We start from the raw sequence: 15,123 nt of genomic DNA, 5'->3' as shown, positions 1-15,123 counted from the left end.
AGAGACTTCATTATGCATTTAGGTTTTTAGAACCGTATTTTAACTTTGGCTTTAATAACTAATGCTTCTGTTGACATGTCGGCTTATTTGAGTGAAGAACCACAGCACACTACTGAGTGATTTTATAATCATTTTGTTCTATGTTCACTTTCACACTCCATGTGTATATAGGTGTGTGCAATGTAAATTTTCCCTATCAACATCAGACCCTTGTCACTAAATGTTCCCATGGGAATGTCATAAAGATACTTTATACAACTATCAATAAAGAACAGTCAAAAGAAGACCGGGTGGAAATGAGAAAAGAGAAAGTATCTGGTACCTGCAATATGCATTGATACCAGTGTTATTGCTATAGCCATACTATTAATCTCTGGAAATTTACATGATCAAAAGAATTCTTGGATATATAGAATTGTGCTGCAAACATCACCTCAGCATGTACAAGCAGTGGTAAAAATACACTGAAGCATTTTGGCAGAATGAACAGATACAAAGGGCAGATACCAAATAGTAACTGAAAGGGGCTAATGGTATTCCATAAACCAGAAGGAACCACTGGTAGCAGTCCAGTAGTGCTGTACCTTATTGTAGACAAAATGTTGTTAAATAACGCTAAGCCATTTTTTGTTTTGCCATTAGCTATGTTTAGAGCTTATTTATACATAAAAAACTGAGGCAATGTAAATAATATAGATAGAAGAGAAATATTTTAATTTTATAGTTAAATCACTTTCAAAATCTTTAATAATTAAAAAATATTAAGCCAAATATCTAAGATTTAGAAACAAAGTAACATTTGTCTTCCAATTGTAGCTTTCTGCTTAATTATTATATTACTATTTTTATTTATTTTAATCCCATTTATATCCCGCCCTTCTCCGAAGACTCAGGGCGGCTTACATTCTAAGCAAAAATCAATGTGCTTAGCAATAGCCTTCATTCTATGTATATGCCTGCTTATTAGGGCTTTCGCCCCCCCCCCCCAAGCGGCATTATTACAGCTTATTGCCCCCAACAATCTGGGTCCTCATTTTACCTACCTCGGAAGGATGGAAGGCTGAGTCAACCTTGAGCCTGGTGGGATGCGAACCTGCACTAATTGCAAGCAGCTGGTGTTACTTAAGGAGGCATTAGCCCACTGCTCCACCAAGGCTCTTATATCACAGCTAACAGCTAAATCTACACCAATTTACACCACTACCATTCACTATATTTCATATGTATGTTTGTGTACATTTGTAATTTTTACATGTACAGTATAAAAGATAAATGGAAAAACATTTTGCATTTCAACAGTCTTTCCATTTCCTGTATGCCATGGTCAACAACAGATGGATTCACAGATACTGATCTCCAATGCCTAATGCTTATCATGGCTTTGATTAATCAAGAATCAGTGGGGGTTTTTGTAGGGGAGGAGAATAAAATAGAGAAGGTTATCAGCCATAGTCACAGTTTTGCCACATACAAACTTCCCTGATAATGGTAAGTGTCAGCCAGGTTTGGCATTTTGGCCAGTATGCTATAATTTCTATAAGAACTCAGTTTTACTCTAAACAAGCTAATATTATTCTGTGCAAGACTGCACGCCCACATAACTGTTATTTGCCTTCTACCACCATGGTTGTATATACACTAGTATGAGACATCCTTAAGTGTTACAAGTAGCTAAGAAACATCAACCATAAAACAGGACGAATAGTATTTTTTAAATAGTAATAAAAACATCCAGAATTGTTCCCATAATGATAGTGGCTATGTTGCAAGGAGTAGGGAGAAATTACCTTCACCTGCTTTCCCCCCTCTCTTTTCAGGAGTCCTTCCTGAATAGTCTGGCAGTGTGTAAAATAAAACAAGACACCCTGTAGCAGGACTTAATATATATTGAGAGTCAATAGCTGCATTATAAGGCTAGGCTAGCAATATCCCAATGCTCCTAAACATGCTGGTTTTGTATTATGAGAGTTGTAAATTATGGGAATTGGGAAGGACTAAACAATAACGGAGATAAGCAATGTGTTCTTTCCAAGACATCTCTGCTATCTTACTCTTGTTTTTGAATAGGAATGTTAAAAGCTGCATCTTTTGTTTACAGGAGTCCAACTTTAGTGAAAAACATGATTTCTGGCCTTAGTTATGGAGCACTTAATGCCAGCTATCAGGTAAGTCTTCATAGGTGGAGAAGCGCACTTGTTTCTATTACAGCAAGCCATCTTTGTTTGGGGAATATTGGGTTGGTTAAACTCCTCCTCTATTGGAATCTTGTACTACTGCATTGTAGAAAATCTTCAAAACTCTTTCAGTGATCGATGAAGTCATTATTTCATTTAGTTCATATTCCAGAATATTCAATGTGGTATTTTTCCTCAAGATAATCAGAGGAACCAGATCACTTATAACCCACACCACTTCACCACCCCTGGGACTCCAATATCCACCTTCTTGCTGTTTCAGTTACATTGCAGTGTTTGCTTGTTTTTGCTTCACAATATAAGTTCTAACTTTTAGCAAGGTGAGAAGAAATCAGTGACAGCAAATGACAGAATAGATAGTCTCTCTTGGAGCTGAATGCTTTGAGCTTTGATCAGTGGATTGATCCCTCTACTACCCTTCTCTTCTGATGGGGAATAACACACCGGAATAAAAGATAGCATTGGATACTAACATGGACTAGCTGTTTTAGGCATATTTTCTGTTAGGGAACAAGTGACATATCGCTATTTAATGAATCTCATTAAATTAAGTTTCAGATCATCTTAGCCAATGACCAAAAGCTTATCAGCACAAATAGAAAGCTTATATTTCTGACATCTGCTTCAAACAGACCAAGGTTTTCCCCTCAATATTTTTAAATGTATAAAACCATAAAAACTGATGGGACTTTCAAATATCTTTTAGTTATCTAGGTTGAACTATTTTTCCTTGTAAGCCATCCTAACTGATATTATTGAAAGAAAAGGTAGAAAATAAATGTTCTTAATAAAGTAATAAATTTTTATTTGTCTAAACCTTTTGATTTTTTTTCCTGGAAAATAAAGGTACTGTTAGTATAAAGGCAAAATATTAACCATTTTCTAAGTAAAAAAATATCTGGGGTTGTTTTCTAAACATGTCATATCTGATTTCTTTAAGAATTTGTGAATTATACCAGTTGCTGTTTATGTTTAGGCAGCTCTGGCTGAGAGCAACTTTCCTCTTCTGAATAGTCCCACCATGATCAACACAAGCTCCACTAGTGGCATGCTGCACATAGGCCATGATGATGTGAGCAGCACTGTAGAACAAGTCAACAGCAATGGCAGCAATAGCCCCCGGCTTTCACCACAACAGTACAAGTAAGCCCAGAAACAAGGTGTTGGTTTTTTTAATCATAAAGGCAGTGGTGGGATTCAGACAGTTCGCACCAGTTCAGCAGAACCGGTAGCTAAATTTTTGGTTGCCCAGGCCCAGAACGGACTTCCGGAAGCGGCATCCATACAGAGAACCGGTTGTTCACGTATTTGAATCCCACCACTGCATAAAGGCTTCATATATTGAAATTAAATGAAATTTCTTGGAAGTGCTAAGACAACGCTATTTCCAGAAGCAAGATTACTAGATCCAGAAGTCTTTAAATGTCTCTTAACAGTTTAGTAGAAAATCAATTTAGGTTTTTTTTTTCAAGAGTTTATGCAAACTGGAAATAGATCTAGAACTTCTATTGTTAATGATGTCCAAAAATAGTCATATTAGGCTTTAACAGTAAAAAATAATATATATCGAGACAGTAAAAACTAAGGCATTCGTCACCACGATGTAAAAAAGATGTCGAGACTAGAAAGGGTACAGAGAAGAGCAACAAAGATGATTGGGGGACTGGAGGCTAAAACATATAGGGAACGGTTGCTGGAATTTGGTATGTGTAGTTTAATGAAGAGAAGGGTGAGGGGTGACATGATAGTAGTGTTCCAATATCTCAGGGGCTGCCACAAAGAAGAGGGAGTCAAGCTATTCTCCAAAGCACCTGAAAGCAGGACAAGAAGCAACGGATGGAAACTAGTCAAGGAGAGAAGCAACCTAGAACTAAGGAGAAACTTCCTGACAGTTAGAACAATTAACCAGTGGAACAACCTGCCTCCAGAAGTGGTGAATGCTCCAACACTGGAAGTTTTTAAGAAGAGACTGGACAGCCATTTGTCTGAAATGGTATAGGGTTTCCTGCCTGAGCAGGGGGTTGGACTAGATGACCTCCAAGGTCCCTTCCAACAACTACTACTACTACTACTACTACTACTACTACTAATTATTATTATTATTATTATTATTATTATTATTATTATTATTATTATTATTATTATTATTATTATTATTATTATTATTATTATTATTATTATTATTATTATTATTATTATTATATATGAGCTTTCATGAATTAGTCCACTTCATCAGTTGCTTATTTTTGTCAATAAGTAGGCATGGCCTGGACTTTCATACAAGGTTCTTCGTACTACTGAGATAAGATTTGCAATTCAAAACATTTATATATTTTTTCAGAACAGAGCTGTCCCTCAGCCTACAGTGGCAATCTATAGGTTGGTTTGTTATTTGTCTTGTATCATAACACAATTGCTTAAGAGCTCCAGTGAATATTGCCCTATTTATTCTTAGTAACAGATAGATATTTTCACTATGGTTCAGTCATCAAAAGATAGCTTGAAAAATGTATTTGTGTTACTTATACTGACAAAAGGATCTCGTTTACAATATTTAGAAACTATGGAGAAAAGAAATATTTTTCTTAATGTCAAAAATTTAATCATTGGAAAAATCTGCTAGGATACCATAGATTAAAATTGCAATGAAATACTCTATAGTTGACTTAGCTGAACTGAATATTTCCATTTCATTGCAAATACATAGAGACCTGGGTATTTAGGATCTGGATGAGAATCAGAAGAGTATTGCTATCCAGCTAAGCAACTACTCTGTTTAACCTCTGATCCTCTGTTATATAGTTCCATCTGAAAACTCTCTTGCCAATCTCTTGTAGACTGTTCTTGTATTTGTTCTAATTCTACCTGATCCTCCAAAATTTTGTTCTTCAGCCATCAAGTGCATGTGAAGGAAGAACCGGCTGAGACAGAAGATGACAGCAGACCTGTTTCTCTCATGGCAACTACCAATCAGAATGTGACGATTCCTGATGACAGAGACCTAGAGGAGGAACTGCCAGTGGAAGACTTGTCTTAAGAGCCCTTCATCTTCATATAGGGCCCATCATTTCCCAGAGACAAAGCAATGGCTCCCATCTCCTCAAGGTGACCTTCAGCATTACTTAGTTAAGGCACTTCTACAAAGCAAAAGGCCATGAGCCTACCCACTGCTGAAGGCACACACTTTTTCCCCCTTTTTACATCCCAATGACTCTTAAAAGACATTCACAGAGGGGATGTGGAAAAAAAAACACAAAAACCGGAGTTGAGCTTTTTCCTTTTCTTATTTTTTTTTAAATTTTGTAATTGGTAAACGAGGATGGTAGGTTGTTTCTGTCCGAAGACTTCTTTGCTGCCTCCCCTCCCCATACCCCTATCTCATGGGGATAAAAAAGAAGCTGTCTTGTATTGTCTGCTCTGTGTTTTGTCATTTTCAACCCATATGCCTGGTTTCCACAAATCAAGATTTTGGAAGCATCCAGTATATTAAGGGACAATATCAAAGCCAAAGGCTTCAGTGAATGTCCCTTATTTTCCCATGGAAAGCATTTTCAATAGTTTGCCAGTAATCCCACTGAGAACTTTGCACTAGGAGGAATCTATTCTCACTTTTTCTTACCTTCACACATGCACTGTCTCCATTTCTTACACACATACATCCTTGCCACTGTAACACCACTTCAGAGTACTGGAATAGCAATGGAAGCAAGACCTCTGCCAAGGTCCTAATGTTGCAATTTATGTTCATTTTCTAACTGGGCAAAAAATGAAAAACTGACCTTACTTTATTAAATACATTTTAGGATAGCAAGGGGTTACTGCCACATATAAAACCACTTGGTTATTCTTTTTTCCAACCTGTGTTTGCGTCTTTCCAAATTCAAGAAGCATTCTTCTATCACCAGTCACAACTGACAGCCAGACTTCAACTCACAAAGCTTTATTCTGCACAAAATCCAGGAATGAATGTCCATTCACTGCCATGACATAATGTTAAACACTTTCAGAAGCCTATATATGGGCAGCCAGCAGACAAGATAATGGTTGAGACTGAATCAGGGAGAGACTTCTGCAAGATGAATCTTTTGCTTGCTTCTATCAGCTGCCATCCTGTTTCTTCCATTCCTGCAAATATTGAAGCCAGAAAGCATGACTCCTTGATTGTTTATGTGACCAATGGGAAGGTTTAACAGATGTAAATACCGCTGATTTTGCAAAGCTACCAACATCTCAAGCACTTGAGATAGGAAAGGGGGGATAAGCTGAAATTTATGGCTGTGGGGAACAGACCAAAACTGGGTTGACCAAACAGAATTCAAAGCAATATATCTGTATAAATGTAAGATAAGCAATTCCCCACCTTTGTGACCAACCAGAACAAAGCTACAAAGCAGCACTCAGTTTCCTCTGACATTCTCTAGTAGAAATATATCCTATCCCACAACTCTTGTGCTACTCATTAGTTCTTAGCTGTAAGCCAATGTGGGGGGGAAAGATGCTTCAAAACTCATAACAAGAATTAAATGTGTCAGATGAATAGTGTTGACCCAAATTTTCCCCCTTACTTGATTCTGTCAATTGTCTGCTGCCTCACATCAGAATATATATTTTTTAAAGCTAAAGAGCGTTTTGCATGACAGAAAACATCAGGTTTCCAAAGGCTACTTTGCTGTTCCCCCCATGAAAGAACAACCCAAATGCCCCTCCTTGATTACTGAGACTCTGACAGTTGCTGATTGAGAAACTGGTTTGCTTTCTGTATGATCAGGAATCCAACATCTCAAGGAAGATGGATATTAATGTTTCTAAGGAAGTCTTTCTACAACAAACCAGCACATGCTTCCCTTTCCCATCAGGAAATCTCTGAAATTTATTTTCAGGCCTAATTGGAACATAGGAGTTTCTCCCATTATTTTGGAGACGAGCTGATGCAGGCAATTTGATGTTTTCTGAAATGGCAGCTGTTCCTCTTCTATACTCTGTAGTCCATGAAGAAAATAAATCATCACAGCTATGTGTGAATAGTCACGTTCAATACTGATAATTATGCTAAATGACCTCCCCAAACTAAGATGCTCAAGAATACTTTGTCAGCATATTTCTGATTAATTTAGGATTGCTTTCTACTCTTCTGATTTTCATAGTTAAATAATGTTTTTTCATTGCTCCAAACACTATGCAGTTGGTAATATGTAACATAAGTGTTTTTGACTTTGAAGGGGAAGAGAAAAGAGGGGGATTGTATTTTCCTTATATGCAGAATTTCTCCATTTGTCTCAAATACAGTATATTCTTAGTGTCCTTTTCCGGAGCTGGCTAACTATGGTAACAAACCATCTTTTAAAAAAAAATGCTCTTAACTCCCAAGATTATAATAAATCAACTAGCACTTGAGCCTTTTTACCTATCACAAAAAGGAATATTATTCCTGATCTGTCACTGATTTCTGTTTGTACATGACTGGTGTCAAATTTCTTAGCCCAAATCAAATTTTCTCTCTTTTAAAAAAAAGATGGAGGATTATTCTGAGGATTATTCTTTGCAATAACTCTAAAGCACTGGATAATCTCTATTTGCTCAGTTTTTTAAATAGATCTGTCTCCTGGTTAGGGCTATGGTGTGTCATACCAGCATTAAAAAAAAGGAAAGAAATGGTAGCTGGCTGATTTTGGCCAGTCTCCACCTTTTTCTCGTGGTGGAGAAAACGTCTTGACTTCAAATCTCAGATTTGGTAAAATTTGAAAATGTTTAATTCTTGCTATTGTCCATCTAGCAAACAGTTTATACTTCCTTTCTAAAATTCCCCTTCTCCAAGATTCTCCGTTTACTAAATATGTCAAAATGATTAAAACTGATTTTGAATCTAGGTAAAATCAAGAACACCAAAAATGAAAAATATTCTCCATTTCTGAATTATGACTGCAAGAAAGTCCACAATCCTTATTTCAGAAAACTTGTCAGGACTTGATTCCTAGAGCCTACAGTATGGGGCTCTACTGAACATGCATTTTCCCTTACTTCGTTTCCTACTATTTCTAACAGGCAAGCAAAATTATAAAGTTTGTTATTTAGATAAAATAAGTTAATTGCTCTGATTTGAAAGGGGCTGTACACTTAAGGGGGCCAACAGTCTCTCAGCTGCAGAAAACTGGAGGTGATCATGTTTATGGGGTGTGAATCAAATTGCAACAGCTTTTTTGAGCCTCCTTAGAGAACCATCAAACCAAGTGGCTTGCTTTTCAAGGACCACAAAGACAGGCAATGTAGGATTGCAAGCACTAAGAATACCTCAACACTTTTATTATCCATCTCTCGGGTCCTAGCTTTACTCCAGAAGCAGCTCAAGAAAATGTATCTATCCTCCTTTTACTAAAAACACACCACACCTCATTTTTTTTCTCGGGACCATATTTAAATGTCTCCCTGGTGTCCTCTATAGAATGCTTTGCAATTGGCTTAACCATTTACCAAAGACCTTGCTTAGTCAAGAAGCATAAACCAAAACACTTAATATTTTTGTTTGTTTGGTGCTTTTATTCTGACTTATTCTAACTTTTGGCATCAGCCAAAAAGGGGGGGGGGAATCACAAAGATCCTGCATCCCCTTAGCCCTTTTGTCACTTTCTTTTGATTTTAAGTTATTATTTAAATCAAAGTTTACAGGTGCTGTTTTGTACATTTCTAATGAAGTTGTATCGGGAGCATGGATTGCTGCTTTGTGTTTGACGTTTCTTGAACCAAGGGTACGCTGTGAAGCCTAGGGTGTGATTGGCATTCCATGGGTCTTTTTTGAACCTACTTCCATCTTGCTGCTGGAGATTTTTTTCCTTTTTTCTTTCTTTCTTTCTACAGGTCAGAACTGTCTTTATTTCATGTTAACTTTTCAACTGTTTTTTATACACCGGGATTTTACTCTTGTTTTTCTTTTTTTAAATTTTTTTTCAAAGGCTTAATTGCCCTAACCCCTTCTCCTTCTCTTCCCAAAACTGAGAACCTGGTATTTTCTTTGAAGCACTGTTGGGCAACTTATGTTTCTGAAATACAGCAGATTCATTGTGACATCTCAAACTTTGGACTGTTGATCTACAAATGCACTGTGTGAATTAGAGAATGTTGCAGGTGTTGCTGAAGTCGCATCCTGTAATTGTTTCCCATAAATAAGACCTCCTAGTTTATAGTAAAGTCATGCATCAGAAAAACAGATTATGCATAGTTTATTCCTAAACATATGCAAGTTCTCTTTGCATTGATTTTATTTTTACTTTGAGTTGCATTTTAAAAAAGCAGATTCTTGCAGCCTAAAATGGTAAATTCTGGAATGTGTAATGTTTAGACCCAACTCTCTGCGCATGCACTGAGGTGCTTTTTGGAACTTTGTCTGATTGCATCACAATTTGTAGTCCTCTGTTGTGTCAAATTGCTTTGCCAATAGTTTTAGAACTAAATGGCTATACTATGGTGCTGTTGTATTTTGTCTTTGGCTCCCTTTTCTGTCAATCCTAGAATTACAGCTGCATTATTATAAGTTTGATCTTCTCAAAGTTGCTACCATCCTGATTCACTGATCTCAGTTTTTTCTCTTGCCTGGTCCTGGTACAATACCAACCATTTGTTGGACATCTGCAGCTGGACCTGAGATGCCCAGGATATATGTTTTCTGCCAGTATTAAAGTGATGTTTCCTGGTACTGTACAGTCAAGAGTTAAACTGTTAAACCATCCTAACATTGAGAAGAGATTCTCTTTACATATATAATTGTCTTTGTCCAAGCCAAAACATTTGCCTTGCTGTTTGGGTTTGGTCATCCATACCTATTTAAAGAGAGGCACGAGAAAAAGAAAGCATGATACCCTGGGGTTAATAAGTGAACTACCCATTGTAAATTGAGAGCTAAATAGTACTCATAGATCTAGGGAGCACTTCAGATTTCAAGGGGAAAAGGTGCTTTGGTACATGTAAGGGAGCTAATGTAGTGTCTTGCTAATATAGCAACCCTAAGAAACATATTTTGAGTTTAAGGCATTCCAGACAAGCTACATTCCCACCTTTGTAAGCTCCAAAGCATATTTTTGCCTTCAAATCCCAAGCATTGCATAGCCTAACTTGGCTGTCGTTGCAGTGTTGAGCAATATGTATTTAGCAGTTAAAACTTTTCCAATGCTATCTCATTCCGGGTAACAGAATGGGGAAAGGTCATCTGGGGCTACAGAACAGGAAACGTTACTGTCAGACAGAAAGTTAGTCTTTAAGCCTTTCCCACTATATACTAACTAGACAGTCATTGGCCAGAGTTTTCCCCCAATGCATAATCAAGTAATATGCTACTGTCATTGTTCTAAAGAAACAGTCCAAGAAACAACAATTCTTTGGTGGATATCTAATCTAGGTTGGCTTTCTGAACATGGAGGCAGCCCTAGAAGCATTCCTAACCTCTGTAAGGGTAGCCTTCCATTTTTTCTTGAGAATCTTGACAAAGTTGGGGATGTTTCCCTTTCATCCTATCCATACTTCATTAGGCATTTACTATCTCTCAGGGGAAATGATTTCAGCCCTTTACTGCTGCATAAAGGCAAACAATGCAGCCTCTAGAATTCCATTTTGCCCAGAATGGAGCAACTCCAGAATGTATTTCATGGCTAAAATAATTCTGCCAGTTACAGCTGTTTCCTGCCTTCATGTGACAGTATTAATACATATGTATCCTCAGAGCACAGGTGTCAAACTAGCCACATCATGTGACGTGTCGCAACATATTGCAACTCTTTTTGCATTGCTGGCAATGGGGTGGGCATGGCTTTGGTATGATGAAATGGGCCCGTGGGCCGGCAGTTTGACACCCCTGTCTCAGAGGATAGCTTTAAACCTAGCTCTCACAGGATGCGTCTGTGTTTAACTATGTCAGATCAGCCTGCAAGAGGGAAGGAAGTCATGTGACTAAATATACTTCCTTCCAGGCAGATTTTTTTTTAAAAAAATGGAAAATTTAGCCACATGATCTGCTACTTGAAGCCTGAAGTGATTCAATTCAACGACAGGTTTATTCTTTGAGAATCAAGTCATTGTGTTAGTGATCATTGAGGGAAAGTGTTTTAGGTCATGGATGCTGTGACAATATTAAGTTCCTCACACAAGTGGCCCTTCCGATGCTTTCTCCATCTCTTTTTGTAGTGGATGAGCTTTAAAATATTGGGTGTGCTTTCTTCAAATGTCTGCCTTATGTGCCGAAGCTAGGCTTCTATTACCAACTTGTCAATATGAGAGGTGGATAGGTAACTTACAATTAGATTGGCTTAGAATCTAGGCCTGGTCATGAAGGGAACTAGCACATATCTAAGAATTGGAAAGTAAGTAATGAAGCTTTGGAATAATGGATTTTTCTTCATATTTGTGCCTGTGACTTAAAGCAAAATTATTGTATCACCATAGTTCCTATTTTATTTGGTGGTCCTGGCATTCCCAACAAAGATTACTTAGAAATGTAATTTCATTTATTCAATATTGTCACACTGTCCCAGCGGGGGGGGGGGGAATTGCAAAACAATTTTTTTTTACAAAACTGACAATGAAATAAATTGAGAAGCAGATCCTAAATCTATTCACTTTCAATTAAAGACTGTCTGCTGATTACACTTGCAATTAATGAGGACTTGCATTATATACATTTGTCTTGAGAGCTTTGAGAAGCCTACAGGTGTTTGCATAGTTTGTAGGGCTTTAAATGTATTTTTCTAATCCTGATACATCTCTTAAAAGTACACTGAAGAAAGAATGTAATTCAGTATCACTGAATAAATATGCAGTTCCCTAAAGATCTTCAGTTTGGGGTGATTTTGTCCCCCAACATCTTGGAAATCTGAAATTTCTCCCAGATTGAACTGCTAAAGCTTTAGTTCCCAACATCTAACATCGCTGATGCCATTTTGTTTAAATGTAATTCATTTGACCCTTTTTTTCTAATTATGACTTTGGGCATTTGTGTCCTGATGGAATTTGATTGCATATCATCTATAAGGTGGGTTGATTTATTAAAAAAAACCCTTAAATAGTGTGAGCAAATCACAAGCAAATGATGACCAATTGGTTCTGCCCTCTTCTTTGGTCAGTATTTGTTCTGTTATAATAGCATAAATTCAGATAAACTCATAAAAAATAATAAATGGCACCCAAGGAATCCAAGAAGGGTGGGTGATGAAGAATGTTTATTCTGTATTAAAAGCCTATTTAAATTTTAGCAATAAAATCTGTCCTCCTGGTTTCCTTCCTAGCAAAATCAAGCAGTTAAATGAGAAGAATATGCCTATTTGAGTAAGCACATTGAGTAGGTACTAAAGCCATGATTTCATCTGCAAGTGTCTTTTCTAACATTTTCAAACTCACTGGTCCTTTATTTAGATTACATTTCTCCTATAAGGGTTTAATGAATTATTTCTAATTCTATTTTTTGTTTTGTTTCTGATCAGCAAATTCAGTTCACTTTTTCACTTGAACAATGTATATACAAATACACATGGACACAGTAAGAAATAAACAATGGCCTTTATGTAACTGCTTCTACTTTGTCAAATACGCCCATGTATTATTGTTCCATGGGTCCTATGGAAGAATAGTATTTAAAATTTTGTGTTGGTGGCCTCAAGCTCTTGGGATTTTATTTTCCTTGCCCCTTATTCCTGACTGCCGAAGCAACCCACTGGTGTGAGCCATGAGAAGCTGCCTTTCTTTGGCACCTGATACCAGTGTCCTTCCAGACTCTTGCTTACATTAGGTACATCTATTTTTGCACATTTATGTCCACCAAATTATTTCATTCAAAACTGCATATAGTACTTATTTGGGGGCTTTCTTTTTTGTCTTAAAAATATTTTATTTTTGTTGTTACCTCAAAATGGCTTTTAAAGGGGTGGTATGGGAAAGACCAAACACAATTTGTGGCAGGATAGTATATGTATATATTGATATATATGCTGGTTAAAAACCTACTAAAACTAGATTATTGTCTGTTTAACTATCCTGTGATGAGACTAATGCAGGGAATATTTAGGAAGGGTTTTTTTTTTCTCCTTGTTCTGGAATTTAGGAAGCCATTCTTGTATTTCTCTTTGACTTGACTTGGATGCTGTTCCAGTTCCTTATGTTGTTTTTGGCTTGCTTTCTCTCTTAAATTAGTCAGTAGAAATAGTGGGAGGAGATAGATGGTTGCTAAAAAGAAACTGGGATAACGATATAATTTCCTTTTCCTCATTGGTTCCTGAAGTTTAGAAAAATAGGAACAGAATTTAAAATACACATTGTATTAAACCAAAGGTGTCCGTATTTCAGTTTTGTATGTTTACATAATTTTAATGTAGTTATTTTTCAGGGTGAACGACAGAAATCCTACTTTGAAAAACCCCTAGGATTTTGCCCTGTATTATCCATACTCTGAATTCCTGGTTGCCCTGAGCCACATAAGTGTGGAAATGCTCCATAATTTCAGGGGAACATTTTGTTTGTTTTTCCAGATTTAGATATATTCCAAAGTGCTGAAGGTTTGTCAGTTTGGAGTCCTCTTGGTTTGTTTGTTTTTTTTTTAAATAACCATGCGGTTCTACTATAGAAGTAAGATTTGAAGACCCACTGCTCTGCCCTTCATTTTGATGGGATGCTCTATGAAACAGTGTTTCTCTGGGCCCTCCCAAAGAGTTGAGACTCTGCTTCACTTGGCATTCTTGTCTTCCAAATCTCTCACTGAATCTCAGGTGGCAGGAAAACACCCAAGAACCAATGACTGGTGACTCTAAAATTGTATCAGTGTGAGCAGTTCAGCGTGAGCCAGCGGGTCTCTGATCTCACTGAATGAAAATGGGAGGTTAACATGTCTCCTGCAACGATCTGATTTGCTCATTTGTAATATTTTATGTTGGCCCCAAGGGGCTTCTTCTAATTAAATCTCTGTTGCGAATAGGTATCTTCTCCCTCATGCTAGTACCCAATGTGTGGTGGGAAGGTGGGGAACACTGACATGTCAGCACTCTGCTGTCATTTCCTTTTCCTGGCACTCAGGAAAATATAAGGAAAGAGGCGAGACATGCAGTGACCTTTAATATTGTGGGTTTTTTCTTCCTCACATTTGTTGGTTTGATGTGATCATCCTTTTAGCAGGTGGCAAGTCAGTGTGAAGTGAAAGATTACTGGGAAGGATGTCTGTAATCCTTTGATCCATCCTCCTCTTACTGCTTCACACTGCCGTATATCCATGCTGTATAAAGGAAATAGCATTGCTGTGTATTTGTATTCTGGACTTCTGTGTGTCTGCTCTGGCAGACGGTAAACCCTTGTACAGTAGATCTAGCTGCATGTAATCTGTATGGACAATGGCATTATAAAATGCAATAAAATTAAATTACCTATGAGGTGGCTGTGACTTCTTAAGAATATAATTCCTCCAGTTTCTCTATACCATTGTTCCTTCTGCATACAGTTCTCATGCTTCCTTCATGTGGTCTTGCCTTAGGAAATGGCTTCACTCAGTATTTTAATACTCTGTGTATGTTAGCAGCAAAGACACACTTTTCCACATGTAATATTTTCATGTTGCTTTGTTCTATAAATTGAGTTCTTATTAACTGCTTTGTGGGAGCATTGTAAGTTCGTTTCCCCTACTCCCTCCCACCAAATATGTAAAAAAGAGACCAATGATATTGATGGTGATACAGTCATGAAATCACAGATGGAACTATTAAATTGCTCATTGCTTTTTAAATGAGTTATGTTTTCTGGAAACCTCTTGATTCATTTAAGTTAACAATGATCCAGTTATTAAATTATTATTATTATTATGCTCAAATCCTACTCATCAGAAAACCCAAAGGAACATCTGTCTTCTGTAAGGAACATCTTATTTTTTTTTAACATGTCCAAGATATCCAAGACCAGTCTGGTTGTCCTT

At 37.1% G+C, this 15,123-nt stretch overlaps 1 protein-coding gene across 3 annotated transcripts in view; it reads left to right on the top strand.

Moving 5' to 3' along the window:
• Positions 1-14,905, top strand: part of FOXP4 (forkhead box P4) — a 192,854-nt gene extending 177,949 nt beyond the window's left edge. For all 3 annotated transcript variants that reach the window (XM_081323168.1, XM_081323169.1, XM_081323170.1), the window contains 3 exons: positions 2,099-2,165; positions 3,172-3,338; positions 5,088-14,905. In XM_081323168.1, coding sequence (XP_081179294.1) covers positions 2,099-2,165; positions 3,172-3,338; positions 5,088-5,232 — 379 coding nt within the window. In that variant the 3' untranslated portion in view covers positions 5,233-14,905. The remainder of the gene's footprint in view (positions 1-2,098; positions 2,166-3,171; positions 3,339-5,087) is intronic.
• The last annotated feature ends 218 nt before the right edge of the window (positions 14,906-15,123 follow it).

This window comes from Vipera berus (genome assembly GCF_964194415.1).
Source record: "Vipera berus genome assembly, chromosome: 3".
In the NCBI taxonomy this organism is placed as follows: Eukaryota; Metazoa; Chordata; class Lepidosauria; order Squamata; family Viperidae; genus Vipera; species Vipera berus.
The sequence above is the reverse complement of the archived record's forward strand: the minus strand, read 5'-3'. Positions and strand labels throughout refer to the sequence as shown.